Source organism: Corvus kubaryi, unplaced genomic scaffold, assembly GCF_017639235.1.
Source record: "Corvus kubaryi isolate FWS band 111438036 unplaced genomic scaffold, C.kubaryi_AGA036_p1.0 37384, whole genome shotgun sequence".
NCBI lineage: Eukaryota > Metazoa > Chordata > Aves > Passeriformes > Corvidae > Corvus > Corvus kubaryi.
Genome location: NW_024581126.1, coordinates 3,293,763 through 3,316,430, shown reverse-complemented (window position 1 = coordinate 3,316,430; position 22,668 = coordinate 3,293,763). Strand labels below are relative to the sequence as shown.

At 40.7% G+C, this 22,668-nt stretch overlaps 1 protein-coding gene across 4 annotated transcripts in view; it reads left to right on the top strand.

Moving 5' to 3' along the window:
• ELP4 (elongator acetyltransferase complex subunit 4) overlaps positions 1-11,858 on the top strand; it is a 136,603-nt gene extending 124,745 nt beyond the window's left edge. For all 4 annotated transcript variants that reach the window (XM_042035522.1, XM_042035516.1, XM_042035520.1 and 1 more), the window contains one exon: positions 11,293-11,858. In XM_042035522.1, the coding sequence (XP_041891456.1) occupies positions 11,293-11,424 (132 nt within the window). In that variant the 3' untranslated portion in view covers positions 11,425-11,858. The remainder of the gene's footprint in view (positions 1-11,292) is intronic.
• The last annotated feature ends 10,810 nt before the right edge of the window (positions 11,859-22,668 follow it).

The following is a 22,668-nucleotide window of genomic DNA, read 5'->3' as shown; positions in this document are numbered from 1 at the left end:
CCCCCTAACTTTCAGATAATAACAATGTTTGTTTTAATCAAAATTAGTCACAAAAGTCTTGCATTTAATGTGATACCAGTTTCTGTCATTCATATTTAATATATTTGTTTTCATTTACACTGAGACCTACTGTCTGAAACAGAGTTGTTTAAAAAGAAATTGGTGTGACCTGTCTTTTAACCTTTCCCCTTCTTATTCTGTGTTTAAAGTTCCTTTAAAGCATGGGTTTCCCATAGAGTGGGCAGAATGACCACTTGGTCACTAATGCAATTTTTCTCTTCTTCTAATAAGTAATATCAATCACTGAATAAAAAATATGCCACCATGAGTTTTCATACCAAAACAGGTGGAGCTAATATTACAGATATTAAATTACACTTCAGGGATTTCTGAAGTCTAAAGATTATTTGGAAGTAACATTACAAAAGGCTTTGTTATCTGGAGTTTTAAACAATAGCCCTGAGTCACAGGGGATTAGTGCTGAAGATGTATTAGAATATGGATTATGTACTGTCTACATCCTTACCTGGGAGTTACAGGAACTGAACATACATCCTGTATCAGTGCCAGTTTCAGGGTGAGAAGACAATGATAGCAGAAATAAATTTTATTTTTCTCTTCTGGCCTGCTTTTTGCCTTAGCATAAGGTGTCTCACAGTGGCATTTGCCACTGCAGAGCTGAAGTTTCTAGCTTATGAAAAGCTACAAAAATAAACTGGTCATCTGTTTAGCAGCCCTGGTTTGTAGATGTGCAGGATTTTGTAAACAAGCAATACATTTATCTATCTAAATGATACTTGCTTCTAAAACAGAGGTTAGTAGCAGTAATTTGCACCTACATAGACCTTTTTTATTTCTCTCGCACTGTTTTAAAGTGATTGAATGATTTGTGTTTCTCCACACATAACAATCCTGCAAAGCAGACTCAGAAAATACCTGTAGCAAAGAAGAGCTTGTCCATGCATGAAAAGCAAAATAATAAAAAAAAAAGGAAGAGAATCTCCAGAAAATTAGTCTGCTTCAAAAAGCTATTAAATTGTTCCTATCCCTGAAGCTTTACAAATGTGATAATTGTTGTGTTCTGGTCATGTAATATGTTTCTACACGAAGTTGAGGCACTTCCCTGTTGCCAAAGCCCTCATGTCTGGAGGAGGGATGGGTGGGCTGTGGGATAGGGATAATGAATCTTCCCTGTGGGCAGTGCTTGCTCCAGGTCTGAACACCCAGAAATGCTTCAGAGGTGTGCTGGGCTGTCTAGCACTGGAAATTTTCTGATTCCAACTGACTTTAAAAAGTAAATACAGAATACAGGGCTTGTTCCTGGTATAAAATGATACCCCCCTGCCCCCCCGCTAACATTTACTTTTTGAGTTGGCAAACCGGTCATTGAAATGCACTTGTCATGGAGACTTGCCAGTGTGAGTTACCTGTCTTGGAGCAGAGCCTTTCTGTGAAGTGTTGCAATCTATCTGGACAATTTTATCAAGAGGCAGAATACATTTTATCAGTTATTTGGTGCAGTTGCACACCCTCAGTAATGGGTTTTAAATGACAGTATTAATGAATTTTCTGAAATCTGACAGGAACTGAAACAGAAGCCTGGTAAATTATAATGAACTTTACCAGATAGTTTTGGATGCAAACTCAAATATTTGTTTAGGTTTTCAATTTGGCTGAAATTTTAGAGGGTGACAGTAACACTGTAATCCTGGAACAGATGCTTCTGCTCTGAATGCTGCTTCTCCCTCCTCCTCACATACACAGCTTTTGTTTGTACACACAGTGCCTTGAACACTTCTCAAGCTTCCCAGTAGAGAGACTCAAGTTGTTGTAGAGCATCGTGGGCATCATCAGCAACTCTGGAACATTTCCAGTGAGCCATCTGTGGTTTGATATGAAATCTGTACTCCGTGGCATGTTGCAATGTCATTCAGAGAAGGAGTAGACACAGTGGAGGCACTGATTCAGTGAGAAGCTTCATAGAGTTGTAGGACTGAAATCCTCCCCTTGACCTTTTAGACTCCAAGTGAAGAATTTGGTTTAAGCTAGTCACTCAGGTTTCCTGAATAATCAGCAGATATGGACAAGCACTTGCAAGGACAATTCATCTCACCCTAAGTATATAATGTAGGTTAGACTGAATGGCTGACTTGTAGACAGCTGCAATTAGGTTGAATGAATCCATCAGGGAAGAGAATGTGACATTTACATCAGCATCCACCCGACTGTCTGAGAGCCCTGGAATTACTCAGACTTGCATCACAGGGCCCACACTCTTACATAAGCTCAGGGAGGAGAAGTTCAGCAAAAAGAACCGATCCACAGGAGAATTGTCCTTGCTTTGAACATAGATGATAACATCAGACTCATGAACTACTGCTTGAATTTAGAACAGTATTTCCCTTCAGATTTAGACAATATATTCCAATCTTGACCATAGCATGCCTAGATTAATATATCTCTTCCTGGCCTCCATCTTTCCCTTTCTTCACTGCATGTTTTCTTCAGCCCTTTGTCACTTAATTTATTTCCCTATGGCTTTTCTCTTTCACTCGCCTTTCTAAACATTACTTTTTCAGTTAGAAGAAAAAAAACAAAAGCTTTGGCATTAATAGAGTATTTATATACCATGACATTTTTCCTTCTGCCTTGATGTTTTGTCTTTTACTTTTTCCTTTTTTGCCCACTTTGTGTGTTCAGACCATAAACTCTTCAAGACAGAGACAGTCTTTCAATTTGATAAGAGCTGTATCAATATTACTGTAGTGTGTTATATAAGTGTTTACTCCAGTTCTGCTTGTAAGATTACCACGGGCTTCTCTGAATTTTGGATCAGACAAGCAGTTGAACACCTGCAGTCCTTGGGCAGCCTATAACCATTACTGATGGATCCATCCCTCTTTATAAAGCAGGGAGCTTCTTCATTATCCAGAGACTCCAGCTAGAACATAAAGCGGGTCTGTTCTGTGGGTGTGTGATTAAGGGCACCTCATGGTGCCAAACACTGGTGGCATTCTCAGGTGTCAGAGAAGGCAAATATTCCTGATATTTTTCTCTTTCACTTGAGTCCCTTCACATGGAACAAATCGTCTTTAACACATGTTGGAGTTTTTCTTTGGAATGAGTTCGTTCGGACAAGTGTCTGTGCTTTCCTTTCCTGTCACTGAAAATTAATAACTGGAGCTGCACATACAGAAACCCACCCATCTCTACTCAGTCTGGAGCTGGAACTTCTTCAGCCACCCAAAATACCCCAGGGATGCATTTTACACCAACAGGTACAGAATTGAATTATACTGGTACAAACAAATATCTCTGAACAGCAGCCAGTGTTATAAAACTAAACTTTAAATTCAGACTCATGAACCCAGATTTCTGGTCAGAAAACAGAAACAGTACCATGTGGCACATCCAAATAAATCAGCACAGTTCAAGTTGAATTCTCCTGGATATTATCATATCCATTCTGTAAAGCAGATACACTGGAAAGATGCAGTGTTCTGAAATGTAAAATGGATTTTTGCAAAATCTATCATACAAAGAGTAGGTTAATTAATGGTTCTTAATTTTGCCATGTGTCCTTAAAAATGCTATTTAAATAATCTGTTTGTACTATTGGAAACCCACAGTAAAACATCACTGTTCTGTAAATGAGGTGAAAGTGAGAATTGCCCTGGTTTTATTTTACTTTCTCTAAGTGATGGAAAATAGGAGTTTTAGAATATTCTCAGTGGTATTATCTGTTCAAATATTCTCAGTAGTATTATCTATCCTTTAGCAGACAGACAGACATATATAGGTAGAAGTTTATTTATCAGTTATTCTTACTGGAAACCTTCTCTCAACACCTGGTGTTAGCAATAGTTAACATCATGATGGCTTGGGTTGTGCTTCAACTTAAAAAAAAAAGAAATAGGATGTGCATGTGGTAGATGTGATTATTTTAACATGAGTTGATAGATCTGTGGTTTCTTATAAGTCAGTCACAGTTACCTGAAATGTAGAAAATTTCAGAATCCTCTTTTTGAAAGTCTTTTGTTCTTTATGACCAGTTTAGAAAATGTATCCATTCCTGTGATCTAAAAATGGTGATGTAGTGTCTGTGAATACAGCGGTACAAGAAGAATCTGAGTTCATGTCCATTATACAGAGAAATAGTTACCTACTCTTTTATCTCCTGAGTTTGCTAAAGTACTGAGCAAATTGCAACGTGAACAGGAATATAAGAGATTCATAGCAAATGGTTAAAGAAGAGTTTGTGTAAGACTGAAATGCACCTATGGGAGAATAGTTTGGCTCCATTCTCTCCACAAGATAAATATTGTCCATTGTGAGACACCATCATTATTTGTGAACCAAATTTCACAACAACCATATGATTTCTGCCTGACACAGGTCTAGGCCAGTTGGAATAACATTTCTGTTCCTTGCTGAGAGAGCTAATAATGTCTTCAGTGGCAAAGGGCTTATTGTTTAGTCATTGAGAAGTGAACTTATATTAACTCAGAAGTTTTAGGCTTTGTGGCAGTAATAAAATTTTTGTGTGTTTTCATAGCAGTATTTTGTTACATGAGTAGTTACAAAGTTATGTCAATATAAATGATATGTCACTCCAGTAGACTGCATATCATATAAAAGAGAACTAATTTCATCAGAATACACATATCTGGTGCTTCTCAGTTGGAGAGTTTGGCAAGAGAAGAAGCCAAAACTTGTAGTAACCTCTATGTCAAATATTTGAGAAAAGCCTTTCTCTCTAGAAGAAATTTAGTTTCGTACCTGCACATCTTTGTGCTTATGCTAAGCCCAAAGGTAGAAATTACTACTGGTAGTTATAAGTGAGGTGATAATAAAAAGACATAAAATGGAAAACATAATGCAAGTGGTGGATTGTGGGCACCATAAACAAGGGGAAACAGTAACAGGAGCTCGGCCTTCCTGCTACAGTCTGTTCCCATTCTGTCTTGTGGGGGCTTTATGGAACAGGGAGAGTTCTGCTTCAAAGAGAAGTAAGTAGGATGTAAAGCTCCCCAACTAAGAGTCTGCATCTTTCATTTTCCCAGCATTCCTAAAATTCTTCTCCCCACCCCCCTCTTCCCACTAAACCAAATCCCTTCGGCTTTGGTGACTTCAGTCTTCATGGAGTTGTAGCAAATGGAAGTAGAAGGGATCTAGAGAGGTCATTAACCCATCTCCCTGCCCCAAGGCAGGGCTGCAGCCATAGTAGACTAACAAGCTTTTTTTTTTTTTTGGTCAAAGATCCAAATAAATGAATTGTAAAGATTTTTGGGAAGCTTGGGCTCAGTTGTTAAAGCTTCATGTAACTGTTAACAGAGTCACGAGGCTGACTTCAGTGAAATTAACTTTAATATGAATCAAATTAAGAACAAACTGTCACCTCATTTTTAATGAGATTCAGTGACTTTGCATCACTCGTGTTACTATGTATTTTTTGCTATAGTATTACACTTCCAATAGGTATGAAAATATAATAATGATTTTGGAGTTATATACAGAATTACTTGAGGTTTAGATTTTTGCCAATATACATATATCTGCTTATCACATTGTTGCTAAAAAAATTTGTATTCTTTATTGCTTAAAGCATTTTACAGAAAATGTGATTTTTGTAGCCCTCAATTAATTTTATGAAATTGTGCTGTATCTTGAGTGTCTTCAACCTCAATTGTCTCTGTATAAAAACAGTTCATACAGATACAGATTTCCTCAAATCTGATGAGGAATTTTTGAACTGTTTGGTTTTTATCCTGTGTAGGTGTAATACTGGATTTCACTAGTTGCCTCCACAGTGCAGTGGCAGTAGATTCCTCAGAAGAATGTGTAGCTGATGTCTGTAGCTGTACAGTAATCAGTTCTTTAACGTTATCTCTGGTAGCTAACTCCTTGTTTACCCTGTCACTGGTTACTTAAGTTCAGTCATAGATTTTTACTTTATTTTCAGTTCCTTTCACAGCCAGTTTAAGCATGTGTACTGTTTCTATGCATTTTGTAGCTGAAGTATAAACATCAGGAGAGGTTTTTAGGAAAAATGCTGGTCAGTCCTCTTAATACTGAAGAGAAAAAAGGCTTGGCATTGGAAAATCTGGAGGGTTTATAATAAACCTCTAAAACAATCCCCTTGGTACAGTAAGATACACTGGCAAAAGCACTTGCTAGTATTTTTGTATAGTAGGATTTTAAAAAATAACTTGACCCCAACCAAATGTAGCAGCCCACTGGAAGTTCCTGGAATAGCCATGATGTGGTTCTTTCCATGCCAGTCTTACACAGCAGAGCAGCGTCAGAAAACCATCAGTGTGTATCTGGTCCTCTGTGCTGGGACTGGACTCACTGGTTGCTCTGTGTCCCTTCTGAGCTGTCCTTTTACATAATCTCATCTTCCACTTCTACCTTCTTTTCCCCGTTGAGAACAAATGAAGTAATTAGAAGTTTTCTTCAGGCAGAGGGAGGAGCAGGCCCAAAGTATGTAATAAGTTTGTTCTAAAGTGTTTTCCTTTCGTAACACATGCCCTAAAGCTGTGTGCTTAGCTGGGTTCAGTGTAATTGTTCCTACCCCGCAAAGCCTTCCTTTGGGACTGCCCAAAACAGAGCACCGCAACTCACACCATGCCCCTTCCCCAGCTATGCTGTGTTCCATAATACCCTTCTTCCAGAGCCACTTATTTCTTCAGCCAGAGAATGAAAATCAGAGTCTGATTGTGAAGATCCCGAGTTTAAACCTTCCTGACAGCCTCCATGGGTGAAAATGCTGTGTGATCATGTAATTAAACACACTGTAATAATGCAGATACACAATTAACTCTGCACAAAGGAAGTTTACTCCAGCATTCCCTAGTTTTTCACTGATAAACTTCACCTTACATTGATACATTTTTAAGAAGTTACCCAAGGAGAGTGATTATAGGATCCTATTTTCACTTGCATGTTTACTTTTGCCACATTACGACCATTTTCCCTTAAAATGCTGTTGCCCTGCCGGCTTGCTCTTGGCTATAGAAAGTTTTGTGTTTCTGGAATATTTTAGTGAAAATGTTAAACTATTTAAAATAATTTTATGTTTAGCATTTAGGCCAGGGATGCATTCTCGCTGTCCTGTGAAAACCCAACCTGCTGGGCGCACTCAGTGCATTCAGCTTGACTCTTCTGCAGGCATTTTCCTGCTTTTTGGACCCGGTGAGCCACTGCCTGTGCCCACACTCTGGGCTGGGGCACCAGGGCAGAGGAGAGGGGCAGGAAGCAGGAATGGGAAGCAGTGCCAGCAGGAGAAAGGAGGACAGATCAATAATGGGTGAGAAGAAGAGGAGCAGAACAAAATAGGGGATGAGGAAGATGAGGAGTTGAGGCAAGGAGGGGTGGCCTGGTGCTGAATTTGAACCTAGGCTTTAGGAACAGGAGCAGGGCATGGAAACAGAGGCAAGAGGAATACAGGACTGTCAGGGGCAGGAAGGAAGAGCTTGGAAGCAGAAAGCTGAGACCTGGAGACTGCAGATAACTAGAGAAGAGACATTTTTGTCACGAAAGCCGGTTGTGGGATGGAAGGAAGGCCTGGACAAGGATTGGGATTGCCACTGTGAGCAAAATCATCCTGTTTTTTACCAGACTGATCAGAGAAAGAGAGCTTGAAAGGAATGGAAGTCAGACCATCAGAAATAGCAGAGAAGTCTGTCCACCAGAAAACATCTTGTGCTTAACTAGGACTTTAAATGTGAGTGTTTCTCTGTGGTCAACAAATATCTGTGAAAATGTCTGTTTTGTGGTGCTGGTGTTCCAGAAGGATCACAGCCTGTTCATACCATCACTTACTACCTTAGTTCAAGTGATCACAATGTCCCTATTGGTGCCAAAAATAAAGGCCAGTTGCTAAACCTGTGGATGTAGATGCCATGCAATGAATTTCCTGTTTGTTTGTGGCTTAACATTTAGAATATTTTTAAATGGTGTTAAAATATTTATTAGGATTAATATTTTCAGTGCTATATATGGGCACACAGAAAATTTCTCCGCACAGAAAATATAAGGAATGATATTTTGAAATACCTATGCAGGCTTTGTTCACAGGGAGCATGTGCATGTCCAGTGATTCAGATCTTAATGGCAGAATAATACCCAGTTGTTTTCAAAGGACTCTGGTGTGATTTGTTGTTCAGAACATGACTGATCTAAGGATGAATGTGGCATATGCAGTGAAATGTGATTCCTGGAGAACCAGTAATTTGTTATAATGTGAAAGTTGGGATTGTAGAGGAATGGATTGTAGAGGAAAAGATTGCAGGAGGAATGGTCTCGTAATTAAGACATGGAAGGATATCACGGATATCATGGAAGGTATGATGTGTGTCTCTGCCAATACCACTCTTATTTTGTGCCTCTTGTTTTCTGAGTGCCTGACTTTGGATTCTTGAAAAATACTGAGCACTCAGCTGCAAATGAAGTTAGCGTTTGAACATGTGAAATTCTGCAAAATGCTGAACATTCTGGAAAAGCAAACTGCCTCAGTTTCTGTTTCTGAAATTAGTAGATACCATTTGCTATGTGTTTTATGTGCCTCAATTCCCTGTCTCTAAAATGGAGGTAACTTTGCTGCCTCCTCTCACAAGAATATTAGGAAAATAACACAGTTGGTATTTGTGAAGCATTCAAGTGCTATATGCTGACATGTGCTATTGAAAAGCCATTCTGTCTTCAGAACAAGGTTTGAATAGTGTACAATAAATATGTCAGAAAAGTTCAGAGTAAACAGTGACAAGAAAATAAAATACTGAATAGCCAGTCACTAAATGACTAGCCAGTCACCAAATGAGCAGTGTGCATCCTCTTCACTGAAGAAGATGGGGGAACAAGAGTACATGCCTGTATCACGAAATTCTGTATCATAACAAGTACATCTGTAAAAGCCGAATTCACTTCCAGCATCCAATCTGAGGATCTTTAATTTTTTACTTTTCCTATTTAAGGCTTTGCAGATTTATAAACATTCTTTTGTCTGTTTTCTGTTTAGAATATATATATTAGCAAATGAACACAGCATTGACCAAATGACTGTGTAAATGTAAAATGTTTTTTTCTTTTCTGACCACACTTTTAAGTCCAGGGTGGTGTGGCAGGGTTTTTTGCAGTTGTTCCCTGTCTATGATATTTAGTCAGTCCCTGCTTAAGATGAGTTTGCTGAGCCTTGGTTCTGTTAGCTCTTCATCACCTTGCTCAGAATCCATTTGGCAGACTTGGCAAAGGGTCAGTAATTGCAGGAGGACGGCAGTGCTACGACATGTTCCCCAGAGGAAGCTGCCTCTCCTGCTCCCGGTGAGGGCACAGAGATGCTAACAGAGAGTGGGAGAAGGTTGGATTCCTTCACTTGTCTCTCCACCTCCCACATCCCTCTTACCCTGCACCCTGCCAGCAGAGTACTGTACACTTTTTAAGAATGAAAATGGGATTGAGAGATCTGCCAAGTGCTCCCCTGTGCTTCTTCTGCTCCTTTGCTTTTCAGTGGTTACAGCCCCTCCCATACAATCCAAGTTGTACATTGGCTCTCCCCAGCAAACGTTTTGCTCAGCAGCCAAAGGAGATAGGCTCGTGCCCTGTTTGTGCTGTGTTGAGGCAGAAATGAGGTGTCACGGGCTACAGGCCACAGCCACAGCCAGGCTTAACCTTCTTTGGAGTACGGGGACAACTGTGAGTGAAGGATTCTCTATCACAGCACTGGTTTAATACAGTGAAATGTCAGAACTGCAGAGTTACTGTGTGGTATTTACAGGGAGTGGGGGTTGATATGTGAGCTGTGCTTCACAGGCAAAATGCTGTCAATAAATACACGTCTTTCTCCTATTCCAGCACTGGGGTATGGCATCTCACCCTGGACACAGGCTTTCCTACTCCTCATGCATTGCTTTATGCATTTCCTTCCCTTGGAGAAAACAACAACACAGTTCTTCTCCCAGTGCTGCCCACAGCCAGGAGTAGCCAGTGGTGGGAAGCCCTTGGGAGCATCTCTCAAGTTATGCCAAATTGCACAGTCTCAAAACCAGCAAGGAATTCAACAGTCAGCTCACTGTAAATTCAAAGATTTCGTATGCTTTTTAATTGAATTCTTATGATACAAAATTTCCAAAAGCATTGAGTAAAAGGAAGCTGTATTTATATGTGATAAAAGCAAATATGTAGCAAAGGCTGAGAATAAGGATAGTCCACACAGCCTCATAATACAGTTTTGCAGCCACTACTGTTCCTCTGTTCCCTTCAGAGGCATGTGCAGTTTAAAAGAACCACCCAGTTTAGCCTTTGACTAATAAATCTTTCAAGAAATATGCTCCTTCCATGATACCAGTTTCATAAATTATTGCACTGTGCCGAAGACACTCAACTGTCTCATCTGACCAGCTTTCAGTGCCTCACTATGTCCAAAAGCAAGCTGGTAATTAAGCAACTAAAGCCTCAGTTTTACATTAATTTTCACCTTACTTTACAAAAGCTAAATGGTAATGTCATGTCTTTTATATATCTCCCATGTAAAAGACCCTCAGAGGGAGGGTGGACGTATTTTTGTCACGGTTGCAAAATAAGGTTTCTTGTGCAAGGACCACGTGCTTGTGGGCAGCCATGTAACCTGTGTCTCTGTTTCCCCATCTGTAAACTGGATTTAATGTTCCTACAACTCACTGGGGAGGGCAAGCTTTGATTAACATATATGATTGCCTTATACAAATGCAACTACTGTCACTGCTTGGTTTTATTAGCCCCTATCAGTAGAATATGAAGAGGAAACATCTAGCAGAATAATGTGCAACCAGGGTGAGCCCTCTCCATCTTTTGACCATCCCATAATTTATTTTCAGACTCTGTCACCATGTGTCCATATTTAAAATAAAACTATACTTACACTGTAGTGCTATAATTTGATGTAGAGGTTGACATGCAGACAAAACACTGGTTTTTAAAGGAAAAATGCCCATATATATAATTAAATACCTTGAGCAAATTTGTATTTTGTTTAGAAAATTTTCATAAGGAAAAAATCTATTCCAATTTACAGAATCCAATGTATTGAAAACATAAAAAACTGTTGCCAGGTCAGCCTAGAAGAGTGTCTGGGAAGTGCTTTATTTGTGCGAGTAAACACGGATCAGTCAGGAAAAATACTGCATTTTGAAATATGCTGTGCAAAATGATTTCTACTGCATTTATTTTTTTTCCCCCTTGTTTTTCTCTCTCTCTCTCTTTCTTCCCTCTCTCTCCCCGTCTCTCTCTCTCCCTCCTGAAAATCTCCTGCCACAGCGGCTGCATTTGCCTCCAGACTTGTCAGACACAGTGAGCCGCGCGAGCAAACAGGATCTGGCAGGATCCGCCAAACTGCTGAGCTCAGGATGTGGTGCGATGGCCATCGGCAAGAAGCACCTGGACTTCTAGTGATTTCTACTTAGCAGTTTCACTCAGATTTATGTGACACTCTAATTATGAGTGTTAATGACTTATATAAATATTTTTCTTAGTGATTTGACCCAGCAGTCTTTAAAAATAAATGTTGTCATATGATGCCTTCCTTTCCTTTTTTTTTTTTTTTTTTAATGTTCTGGTTTCTTTGTACTAATTTTGGTCTTGTTTGGATTTTGCTTAAAGCTTCAGTTATGTTGGGTCCTGCCATTGTTCTGCTCTAGTAGAAACAGGGAGTATTTTGTTCCTTTCCTTAAAATACAAAAACTGTGATAACCCTTTCATTTCTATTTTTTTTTTTACATTAAAAATAAATTTTTCCCAAAAGAATTTTTATATACTTACATATAATATTTTGTATGAATACTGAGTTGGATGGTTTATTGAAATAAAGGAATGGAACTAAGCAATTCATTGTCATGTGTTATTCAAAAAGCAAACTGCACACTTTTAAAAACATTCATTTCTGTAATTGAAATACCATTCTTAAATTTCAGGAAATCCCTACGTCAGTTTATTAAATAAGTAAGAATAAATTTAGAATATATAAGATAGTTGTTATTTAATGTGCCAATAATTGAGAAGGGGGGGGGGGAGGGCATAAATCAGAATATATTATAGATAATTACTTTGCCTTATGTCTTACTACATGCATTAAAGTGCACTTGAATGGAATTTCCTAACCAGAGAGGAAAGAATTGATTTCCTTATGTAGTTCAAAACAGTAATCCTAAACAATTGAAGTCAGCACTATGAAATTATGTCAACAGACATAATTCAAGATTGAAATTCAAACCGACAGCTACATTAATGCTGGGAAACCAGAAGAGTGCATTTGAGCTCGGGGAAGGATATCACAGCGAGCTGGTCTGAAGCAGCCAGAATATACAAGTAATTCAGGCTTTTGTACCCTCAGATATGCCATTTGTGAACTTCTAACTGTTCTGTATGTATCCCTGTGTCTCTCTCATCAAACAAAGGAACAGTAAAGCAAAGCTGACCTGGGAATTAAAGCGGTTTGCATTCTTTCTTCTGAGGCTGACTTCCATTTTGAAAGGTAATATCATCTTCTCTGCAGAACTTCCAAGCTACCCAGCTGTAAGATTGCATTACACTTTCAAAATTTAGTCTTTGTAATAGAGTATTACATGGCTGGAGTGAAACTGAGTCTTCAAAGAACATGTTAATAGGATGCAATAATGGTAACATATTTTGATGGGTTTGGAACCAAGACTGGGGAAGTGGTTTGCTTTTTTTTTCCTGCAATCCAGGTTCTACTTTATTTTTTTCTTGACAACGCTGTGTAAAACAAAGACATAGCTTTTAAAACTGTCTAACTAATATGATGATTGTCAATCACTTAAAAAACTCCACTGTAGCATAAACACATACTGTATACAGCTTTTATTCTGAATTAGAATAATTGAATCAATGACAGTGATTTGCCAGGATGTCAAATCTATCCATCATATCCTGTCACTACCAGTTTATTTTTTGTGATCAAAATCAAAAAGACTACTATTTTGTCATCAGCTATTTCATTAGTAGTAACAATCAGGTTTTCTCTTCCATATTTTTTAGATATGCCTGTTATATTTTTTTATTTCTAAAGACACAAATCCTTTTTAAATCTTTTCAAAATAAAGTTTCAGAACTGAACTGTCAGATTAGTGAAGGAAAAAGACATCTACTTTCCTATGCCAACATATTTAAAATATTATCATTGATGTCTCAAACATTTTTTTTCTTTTTGTATTATGTGTAACACTGAATGGAAGTTCTCATTAGATACATAATTGTGCCTTTTGAAAGCGTGAAATAATTTAAGTACTTAGGATAAAGTGATTTCTAACAAAGGTGAGGTTTTACATAGCACGTCTTTTTAATGTAAATAACACAAAACACGGTATTTCTTTGTGGAATATAAAGTCACAAGGCATATAAATTGCTGCCAACATATTTAAATAGGTCATTGGCTTAGCATACAGGGGAGAAAATATCATGAAAGTCACAGCCCCATTTCTAGTTATTACCTGAAAATTGTTAGTGAGCAGCATGTGTATCCCACGTGTGTATCTGTCTGTATGTGTGCCCTGTGCATCTGTAAGGCATCCATTTCAAAAACTTCAGGAGGGTCAGATTAAAGCTGACAAGTATTTGGAGTAATAAAAGGAACTCCTCCTGCAAATCTGCATTCGTTTGGGTTTTTTTCTGAGTCACTAAATGTGCTTTGTAAAGTAAGTGTTAGGGAATGCAGATGCACGGTGGTGTTTACCTAAGGCAAAGACATGGAGCAAAATTTGTCTTTTCTTCCAAAATCTCCTATCAGTTACAACATGTGACAGTGACTTGACTAATCCAGCAGGCTGATAGGTGAGACAGAGCTTTGTATTGCTACCTGATAGCATGTGGAGAGAGGGTAGAGTGTAGATATGGGGTAGATAGAGTGTAGATACAGTGTGGATAAAGTATCGATTTCATTTGTGGCACCACCAGCAGTTTTGACTTGGGAAGCCAGAGAAATGTTTACCTGGTGATTTTCTGTGCCTGTTACCCATAACCACTCTGTGCCTGTCAAGCTCCGGTGTCCAAAACATCCTTCTTCAGCTCTGTCTTCCCTTGACTTGAAGACAAATATTTAACTAAGGGGAGCAGCTCAGGTAATTGAAGAATGGGCACAGCCTCTTCTGACAGGCTGTGGCAATGTGCTACCAGCTCCTTTTGGCATCTCCAGAGGCCCCTTGCTGGCTTGGATGGAAAGTCTGTGCCATCCTCACTTGTGCTCAGAGGGCTCCTCTCTGCAGAGATTGCAGAATGAGAGGGTTTTGTTTACTTCATTTTTTTTAAGCAGAACTTCCTACTTTTTAGCTGGCTACAAACTGAAACCACCAAACTCAGCAGGGAAACAATAAATTCATCCCAGTGAAGATGTTCCCAATTCAGCACAAGAACCTGATCTTTACAGAATTGTGACACACAGTCAAGAAAGCAGTAATGAAATTTAAAACGTTGTGCCTTTAATATGTCAAATAAGAATTCTTTATATAATTTCTGTTGTGTTGAGGTTTTCAAAATACAAGTATTTGGAACATGAGAAGAATATTTTCATAGATAAGTCTTTCTCTCTTTTTGTAAAGACATTTCAAAAGCAATTTCCAGGGTACAGCTGAATTCAATTTTCTGTAACAGTAGCTACAAGCATCTGAAAATTGGCATTCAGCTACTCCAGATTTGATACTTGTGGTAGTACACAACTGGTTTAATATTTAAATTTAATATTAAGCAGTGATACTGTTCCAAACACAGCTTTTGGGAAAGTGCAAAAGCCTAACTTACAAAAATCTTCTACCCAGCCAGTATTGGAAGGTGAACTGCTAATCAAGTTTTTCCTGAAACCACAAGGTTGTAACACATCCAATTAAAAATGTGGGTGTACTACAAGTACTGAACTCAAACACACACACTCACATGTATTAAACAAGTATTTCTCCAGGATCATATATTAGAAATTTAGTTAAAGTGTTCTTCTTTTGCCTGCACTGGAGAAACATCATAACTACAGAGCACAACAGAAATAGGAAAGAAGATGCTTTTATGCCTTTAAGAGATGGTGGAAGCAAGTCCTATCTCCCAGGCCACCTCTTTATTTTTTATTTTCTCTTGTGAGCTACGTGAGTGCAAGACCTGCCTATATTTCTTTTTTTTAATCACACTAAGCACATGGTGGTGCTTGTTCAATAATGTACCTGTGTAGAAAAAAAGAATTAAAGTGAATCCTCTTCATCTTAGGGAAAAAAGACATCTCAAATGGCAGGGGGGGAGAAGGAGGGAAGGAAACAAAAATTCCACTAGCCTTTTTTTTTCAGGTTCTAGTTATTATAAGTAAATGTTAGGCACTTTTTCTTTTCCCAAAAAAATGAGAAAAAGACCCCTGTATTTCAGCATCTGAGTACACAGATCTTCCAGGATTGTTGGGCATCAAGCATCCTGGAGCATCTGCTGAAAACTTGGCTGCTTATTTAGACTCTGCCTTTAAACAATTTTGAAAGTTACCAGGCACATCAAACTAATTTACAGACCTCCTGTTCATATCAAAACGAAGACATCTTTTATGTTTTCAACATTTTATTGCATGAGGATTTTCTGGACCTGCAGAACTTAATCTGAAAAGTCTTCCAGAGGAGTCAGTGATAGTTTAGCCCAGGAGAAACCTGCTGTGGTAAGGCCCAGAGGATCTTTTACAATTTAGCAGATCTAGAGAATTTTTAACTGCATATTCCTCTGTATATTAAAAAAATGTATTTTAATGTCTTCTGGCACTGAAGATGAATGTAAAATCCATAATATAGCAAGAATATTTTTTAAGAAAAGTCTTTATGCTGGCAGAGTTTGAGTCTGAATGTTCATGCCCTCAGAATGTTCTCAGCACTTTCAGTGTCAGAGGAGTTCTCTTAAAAGTCTTGAAGTGGGTGAATTTTGGTGCACTTTCAGATACTTCTTTTGAAGGCAAGTTGAAGCAGATGCACTAAAGAAAGCTCTTGCTGAAATTCCACCAGGCTGGACTTAGAGAAGAACAGAAAGGATGAATGGATTGGATTTAGATATGAAATCAAGCAGTTTTCAGTGCCTATATTTTGAGATAGTTTATTGTGTGGAGAAAGAGCTGTAAACTTGTTTAAAATATATTGCTTGAGTGAAACTTTTCAGCAGTTCTTAGAATGCATTTATTTAATGCAAAGTATGTCAGAGCTTCTGCTCATAGGCCAGGACTGTTTGTGCAGGGCCTGGAACTTGCATGGCTACGAAACAAGTTTGGCTTCCTGACCTGTTTTAAATCAGTAGGACAGGGATCGTTCTAGCAGGACTTGACACCAGTTGTAGCTCCGCTGTCTCCAGCTCGCAATCACAGCTGGAAACTGCAGCTGCAGCAGTTCATTCCTGGCCAGTGAAGTTTTAGTGCATCCATTTCCTTTCTGGGCACATTCAACATCTCTGTGGATCCAGCAGGTGAACTGGTCAGACACAAAGGTATCTCTGCTATCCATCTGTGAAAGTCCTGCCACCAGCATGGCCTTGCACTTGGAAAAGGTGAACTGATTACAGAACCACAGGATGGGTCAGGCTGGAAGGGACCACAAGGAGTCATCTGGTCCAGCATCCCTGCTCAAGCAAGGCCACCCCAGAGCACATGGCGCTGGATTGTGTCCGGATGGTTCTGGAATGTCTCCAGTGAGGGAGACTCCACAGCCTCTCTGGGCAGCCTGTTCCAGTGCTTCATCACCCATGCAGGAAGGAGGTTCTTCCTCATGTCCAGGTGGAGTTTCCTGTGCATCAATTTCTGCCCGTTGCCTCGTGTGCTATTGCTTGGCACCATGGAAAAGAGCCTGCTCCATCCTCTGACCCCTCCCTGCAGACACTGACAGACATTGACAGGGTCCCCTCCCAGCCATCTCTCCTGGAGGCTGAACAGGCCCAGCTCCCTCAGTCCATCCTCATAAGAGATGCTCCAGTCCCTTTATCATCTCTGTTACCCTCCACTGGACCTGCTCCAGGAGCTCCTCATCTCTCTTTGTCCTGAGGAGCCCAAATCTGGACACAGCACTAACGAATAAAACAACTCAGCCAAGACCAGACAGGGAGTGACAGAGAGAGGAAAGCGTTTGGAAGACTTCTTCAGCATGATGAAATTTCCATTTATGGTGCTTCTCAGCCTATGTCCACGACAGTTCAGCAATTTTGGAAAATTACTTGAGTGAGAAGGATTTTGACAGCACACTCGTGGAGATGGTGGAGTAGTAAGTCCATCTGTGTGGGAGATTGTGTGGGAGTCTCCCAAAACCAGGGGGTTCATCCCAACTCACCAAGGTTCGTGGTTGAGGAGCTTCAAACATTGTTATTGATGCTCTGGCTTCAGACAAGCAAATACAACTTGTCCCAACAAGACAGAGGGAAAGAGGATGGAAGCATAGGCAGAGTGGAGGGAACCACAATTACTTCAGGGGGATTATTTTGCAGTCCTTGACTGTGTATGTCTCATGAAATTTTAAATATATCCTAGCCCAAACAGGTGTAAACCAACAGCAGTTCATGCAGAGCAATTGAATCATAACTCAAAAAATCATCAGAACCAACAAAAACTTAGTTTAAGTAAGAATCTAAGGGTTTGAATATGTACTTTGCAAAGTAACAGTGTTGACTTAAATTCAGAGAAATCAAAGTGGACAACTTGCTTATTTAAAAGCAAAAAAAAATTATAAAATTTAAATGATGGGATTTTTACTTAATCCAGTCTGACAGGGGAAGTTTTAAAAATAAATAAACCCTCCCCTGCAGTATTTGAAACACAAAGCTGCAGCATACAGAGTATGAATCCAACTTTGCCAAGTAAAGTCTAAAGGGTAAAACACAAACAGTTACAGAGAGAAGTATAGATTTTCTTCTCTCGTTATAAATCAACATATTTATTGTAACAAGATGAACATGTTTATCTGCTGTATGCAGTTCCATGTAAATCAGAGTCCTTCTGTTGATCTGTAAGTAATTTCTGTGGAATAACTGTTCATAAACTTCTCAAAATCCATTGGTGTAGGCCTGACCTGAAGGAGGTTATCTGTGAATCTGCAAACTTCTCTGGTGCAGCTGGAAAAGCTTGTATGTCCCAGGAGAGGAAGAGCTGCAATTTGCAGCCCTCACCAATTTTACCTGCCAGAGTGTACGTGAGGTCTGTCAGGTGCCTGGAGGCAATTGCAACCTCTACTGGAGGATTCCATGCAACTTATAGCTCCTGTCAGGACCTGAAGGTAACAAGGATCCTCCTGGGTCACTCACAAAACCTCTGCTCACCATCTGACATACCTGCAATTCAATGTAGGAGGTGAGGCTCCAGCACCAGGGACCTCTACCAGCCCAGCAAAATCAGTATCGTGGTCCTTTGTGGGGGCAAAGCAGCTCCAGCACACAGCCCACCAGCATCAGACACACGTTTTCAAAATCATGATCCTCTCACTGGGGATATAACCAGGAAGGGGAAAGGGAGGAGTAGAGAAGGCCCTGAAATTCTCAGTGTGCTAAAACGTAGTCATCAGAGATTCATAGCAAAACTTGAGGGAAAGCAGGTTTCTTGGAGACTTTTCTCCAAAGGGCCACCTTCCAAAGAAACAACAGGGGTTCTGGCAGCTGGAGGTTTCATGGAAATCTACAGCACATCAGCAGTACGTATTAACAGACTGATCAAATGCTTTCATTGCTTTGAGGTTTCATTTCTGCAGACCCTATGAAAACACCTTCATCTTCCACGTGATCGCTTTGGCAAACTATCTTCGGATAGTGAGCTATCCGGGGTAAGCTACCCTAACTGTCTGCTGATACACTGGGGTTTTCTTTCTTTCTTCACAGCTAAGAGAATGCTGGGGGAGGAATTAATTTAAGATATGTTCTAAAGCAAGAACTTGCCAACCTGGCTCCTATCCAAACTGTAATATCTTTACTACTGTGCATCTCATGCCGGTTCCTCCCGCCTCTGCTAGTTTCTCAAAGTAACGTATGTGAGAGACTAAACAGTATGTGAGAGTTTCTAAACAGTAACGTATGTGAAAGACTACCCTAACACCATTCTCCAGCATTAATCAAAAAGGAGCTATACTCCATGCCTTATTTTCCACTCAAAGAGGAGGAACATGTTTTCTGGCTCCACCACCCTGGGCAGTGCAGGGCTTTAGGGGTTCCTGCACTCTTCAGCCAGAGAAACACTCCCATGTGAGAGTCCTTGTCCATGGCAAGACATGGAAATACTCCCTCTCTGAACGAGGCCAAACAGCCATCACAGACTCCACTCTCGCACCCATAATTCACACACCTGTTTCTAATTGGGGAGGAGGGTTGTTTCGGGTGTCTGTAGGTGCCAATCACACTTCTGATTAGAAACAGGGCAGTAGGAGCTCATTAAGAAAGCATCTTGTCAAAGAGCTATTTTAAAAGAAGATCCTACACCATTCCCGGAGCAGAGGAGGTTTATCAGCTGCATGTGGCACAATGCTCAACTGCTTAAACTGAGGACAAGAGCAAAGGGAAATGAACTGGGAAAAAAAACATAAAACCATACATTTTCAGTTTTTGCAGTGCTGTTTTTACCATGGAAAAGTAGAACAAATTTAAACTTTAGCATAACTCTACACTGCACATATTACCCAGAGAAAGGGAGAAAATGTATTTTAGTCAGTAACACCAGAAAAATCAATAAAAAAAAAAAAAAAAAAGCCAGACACCTTTGGCCGTTGAAAGTGAATGAAATAGGGCCTCCAATGGCTGGAAAGCCTGGGGGAGGCAATGTGTTATCAGTCCCAGGTCATTGTCTGCTACTGTAATCTTGCCCCCACAGATAAATCCCATGTTAGGCTGCCTAAAGTGAACCAGCCCATGGGGGCATTTTCCTCACTTTATAAATAAAAAGCCTAGCTAAAAAGAGGGGAAATCCCCTTCCAGTGCTCCAGCCTGGGTGAGAAAGCAGCTCTCCCTGCCTCCTGCAGCAGGGCACATGCTGGCTTGTGCTTACCTTTTAAAAACAATTAAAGCCGGTGTGTGCTCGGTGCGAGGCAGCTCCAACACGTGTGGCACCCATGCATGTCTGCTTCGCCATCAGCATATATGGCTCATCATCTGTCTGCTCTGAACAGTAACTGTTAGGTTAGCAGCCTTTTCACTTGTAAATGTAAATATTGTATCTAGAACACAATATTTGAAACACAAAATACAGTGTTATTAAGACAGCACTCACACATCAATTCTTGTGTGACTATAATTTGTGAAATGCCTTAGGAGGGGCTTATAAATAAAGTATAAGGTGTTATTATGAAATACATTTTAACCAAATGCACAGAAATGTCTCATTCCTATTGAAATCAATAGCAAAACTCCCACTAATTTCAGTGGTAAAAAGAGGAGACCCTTGGAAATTGCTGTGTTACACTGAGCAAATACGCCACAGCAGATTTCAGCCTTCACTAGTAAATACAGCTCTGGAAGAAAAAAGGGGGTGAAAATGGGTATTAGAGGCTGTTCGGAGCGCGCTGAAGATTTTCGTTCCCCAATCCTGCTGCTGGTTGCGGTGCCTGGTGAGGCAGCACGTCCCCATGCAGCCACGCACCACCCCCTTGCCCGCTCGCAGCGGTGCTCCCAGGCTGCTTGGGCGCTGCGGCTGCTCCGGGGCCTCGCCTGGCCCCCAGGTAGGAGCCGGGATCCGGCACCGGGGCTGGGGCGTGGGACCCCCGCTCGCTCGGCCCCAGCCCACCCGGGGAGATGCCCCTTGGCTGCGCTGCCCGTGTCCCGCAGAGCCCCCGGCGCGCACGGCAGCGGCTCTGCGGGCAGCAGCGCTCGGGGCACCGAGTGCCCCGGCTTCTTCACGATGTGCAGCCAGCCAGAGACTTTTCCCCGCCGACCTCCTTCCATAGGGCGCGATAAGGAGCCAGTGAGCCAGAAATGTCTTCTCTCCGCCACGGCCAGCCAGCCTGTCACTGAAATGATCTCAAGGTCCATCCGCGCACACACGGCTTTGTCGCATGGCTGCGAAGGCGCGGGGGCGCAGCCCTCGGCACAGCCTGCCAGAGAAAGGCTTCAGAAGGGCTGGCGACAGCACGATGGAGGCCACCGGCGGCTGGACCACGGGCGGTGGAGCTGCAAGGCCGGGAAAAGCCAGGAAGGGCAGGGAAGAGCTATGGGGAGCTGCCTCTGCCCGCACATCGGCACCTGCAGAAACAGCAACCAGCGCACAAAAGTTGTCGGGGGAGGAGGGGATGGGAAGCTCTTTTCCGTTCCTGGTTGAGCAGAAGTTGGCATTTCGGTAACAAACTACATTAGTAGGTATAAACACGGTAATTAGCTATAGAAGTGCTGGGTTCGTACCTGTAATTAATTGTTCCCGGAATCAATTTAGCTATGTGAGAAGGGACCTGCCTGTTGTGGTGTTTAATGCAATCTATCCCTTTCTTATAAATACCTAATGTGCAGGTCTAATAAAAACATATACTAAAAAAATTAAAAACTGATGTTTCTTTGATATTTGTGAATGGATGACTTCCAGGTAATTAAAATTACATTATGCTGGGATAACAAATATACTTAAAACTGACCAGTACTAATTAAAAAGAAACCTGAGCTCATTTTTGCTTGCTTTAGGCTCTTCATTTTAATAACTATCATCTCATGCTTTGAGCAAAGCTGCTCTTTTTCTCTAGAGGATTCAGAGTTTACATGCATTTAATCTCATCTGCAGCATTGCAACTACCTCAGCAGCACAGCCCTGCTACCCCAAGTCTCCAGCGAAGTGCTATCTGCAGTGACAAATATGCCAAAAGGAAAACATAATCAGCCTAGATGGTATCTTTGCTTTACAAAGACTGCTTGTGATGCCTGTGCTTTGACTCAAAACTCCTTGCACATTGGCTTTTTAATCATGAGATCCCTTTTTCAGCACAGCATCGAGAGTAACAACTGCAGCACAATGAGCCAGCTTCATAGATATGGGAATGTTTAGATTTCCCTGCCAGTGACTAAAGGCCTTTAGCTTTCACTAGCCAGTCCCAGCTCGCATTGTTGTTGCCTGTTGATTTGTCTTCTCTCATTATTCCTTGACATGCAGCTCTCCACCCACGCCCACACTAACAACCCTCACACAAAGCGCATTGAGGTATTAACCAGGTTACAAGTTCAATGGAAAATTACACTAAGATTGTGCTGTGTGGCAATATAAAGGGATGGCATTCACTCTCCCAAAGAGCCTGTTAAAAACACAGCTGGGTTGTTTTTTCCCTTTTAAGCATCCTAACAAAAACAATTTTTCGAAGTCAGGGATGTATATCTGCGTGTATGTGTGTCCATCCGTGCTTTAGGTACAATGACAACAGACAGACACAGGCGTGCACTGCGCCTCCACCACTGACTGGCACGGTGCAAACTCCCCTCTGGAAATTCTGCCGGATTCTGGAGTTCATTTAGAGTATCCCCAGAAACCCGAGCTAAATAAACAACCTCCTCCTGCTCTCAGCTGCAATTAGATACGTGAACCTATCTTCTTTTTGTTAGCCCAAATTACGGGCTGGTGGAAGGGCTGAAAGTCTATAAAAACGTTTCTTAAGAACCCCTCCTTACTGAAAACTGAAAATAAAATCAAAATAAAACTTAATGAGATTAACCTAACACAGTAACAAAATTTGCAACACCACACTA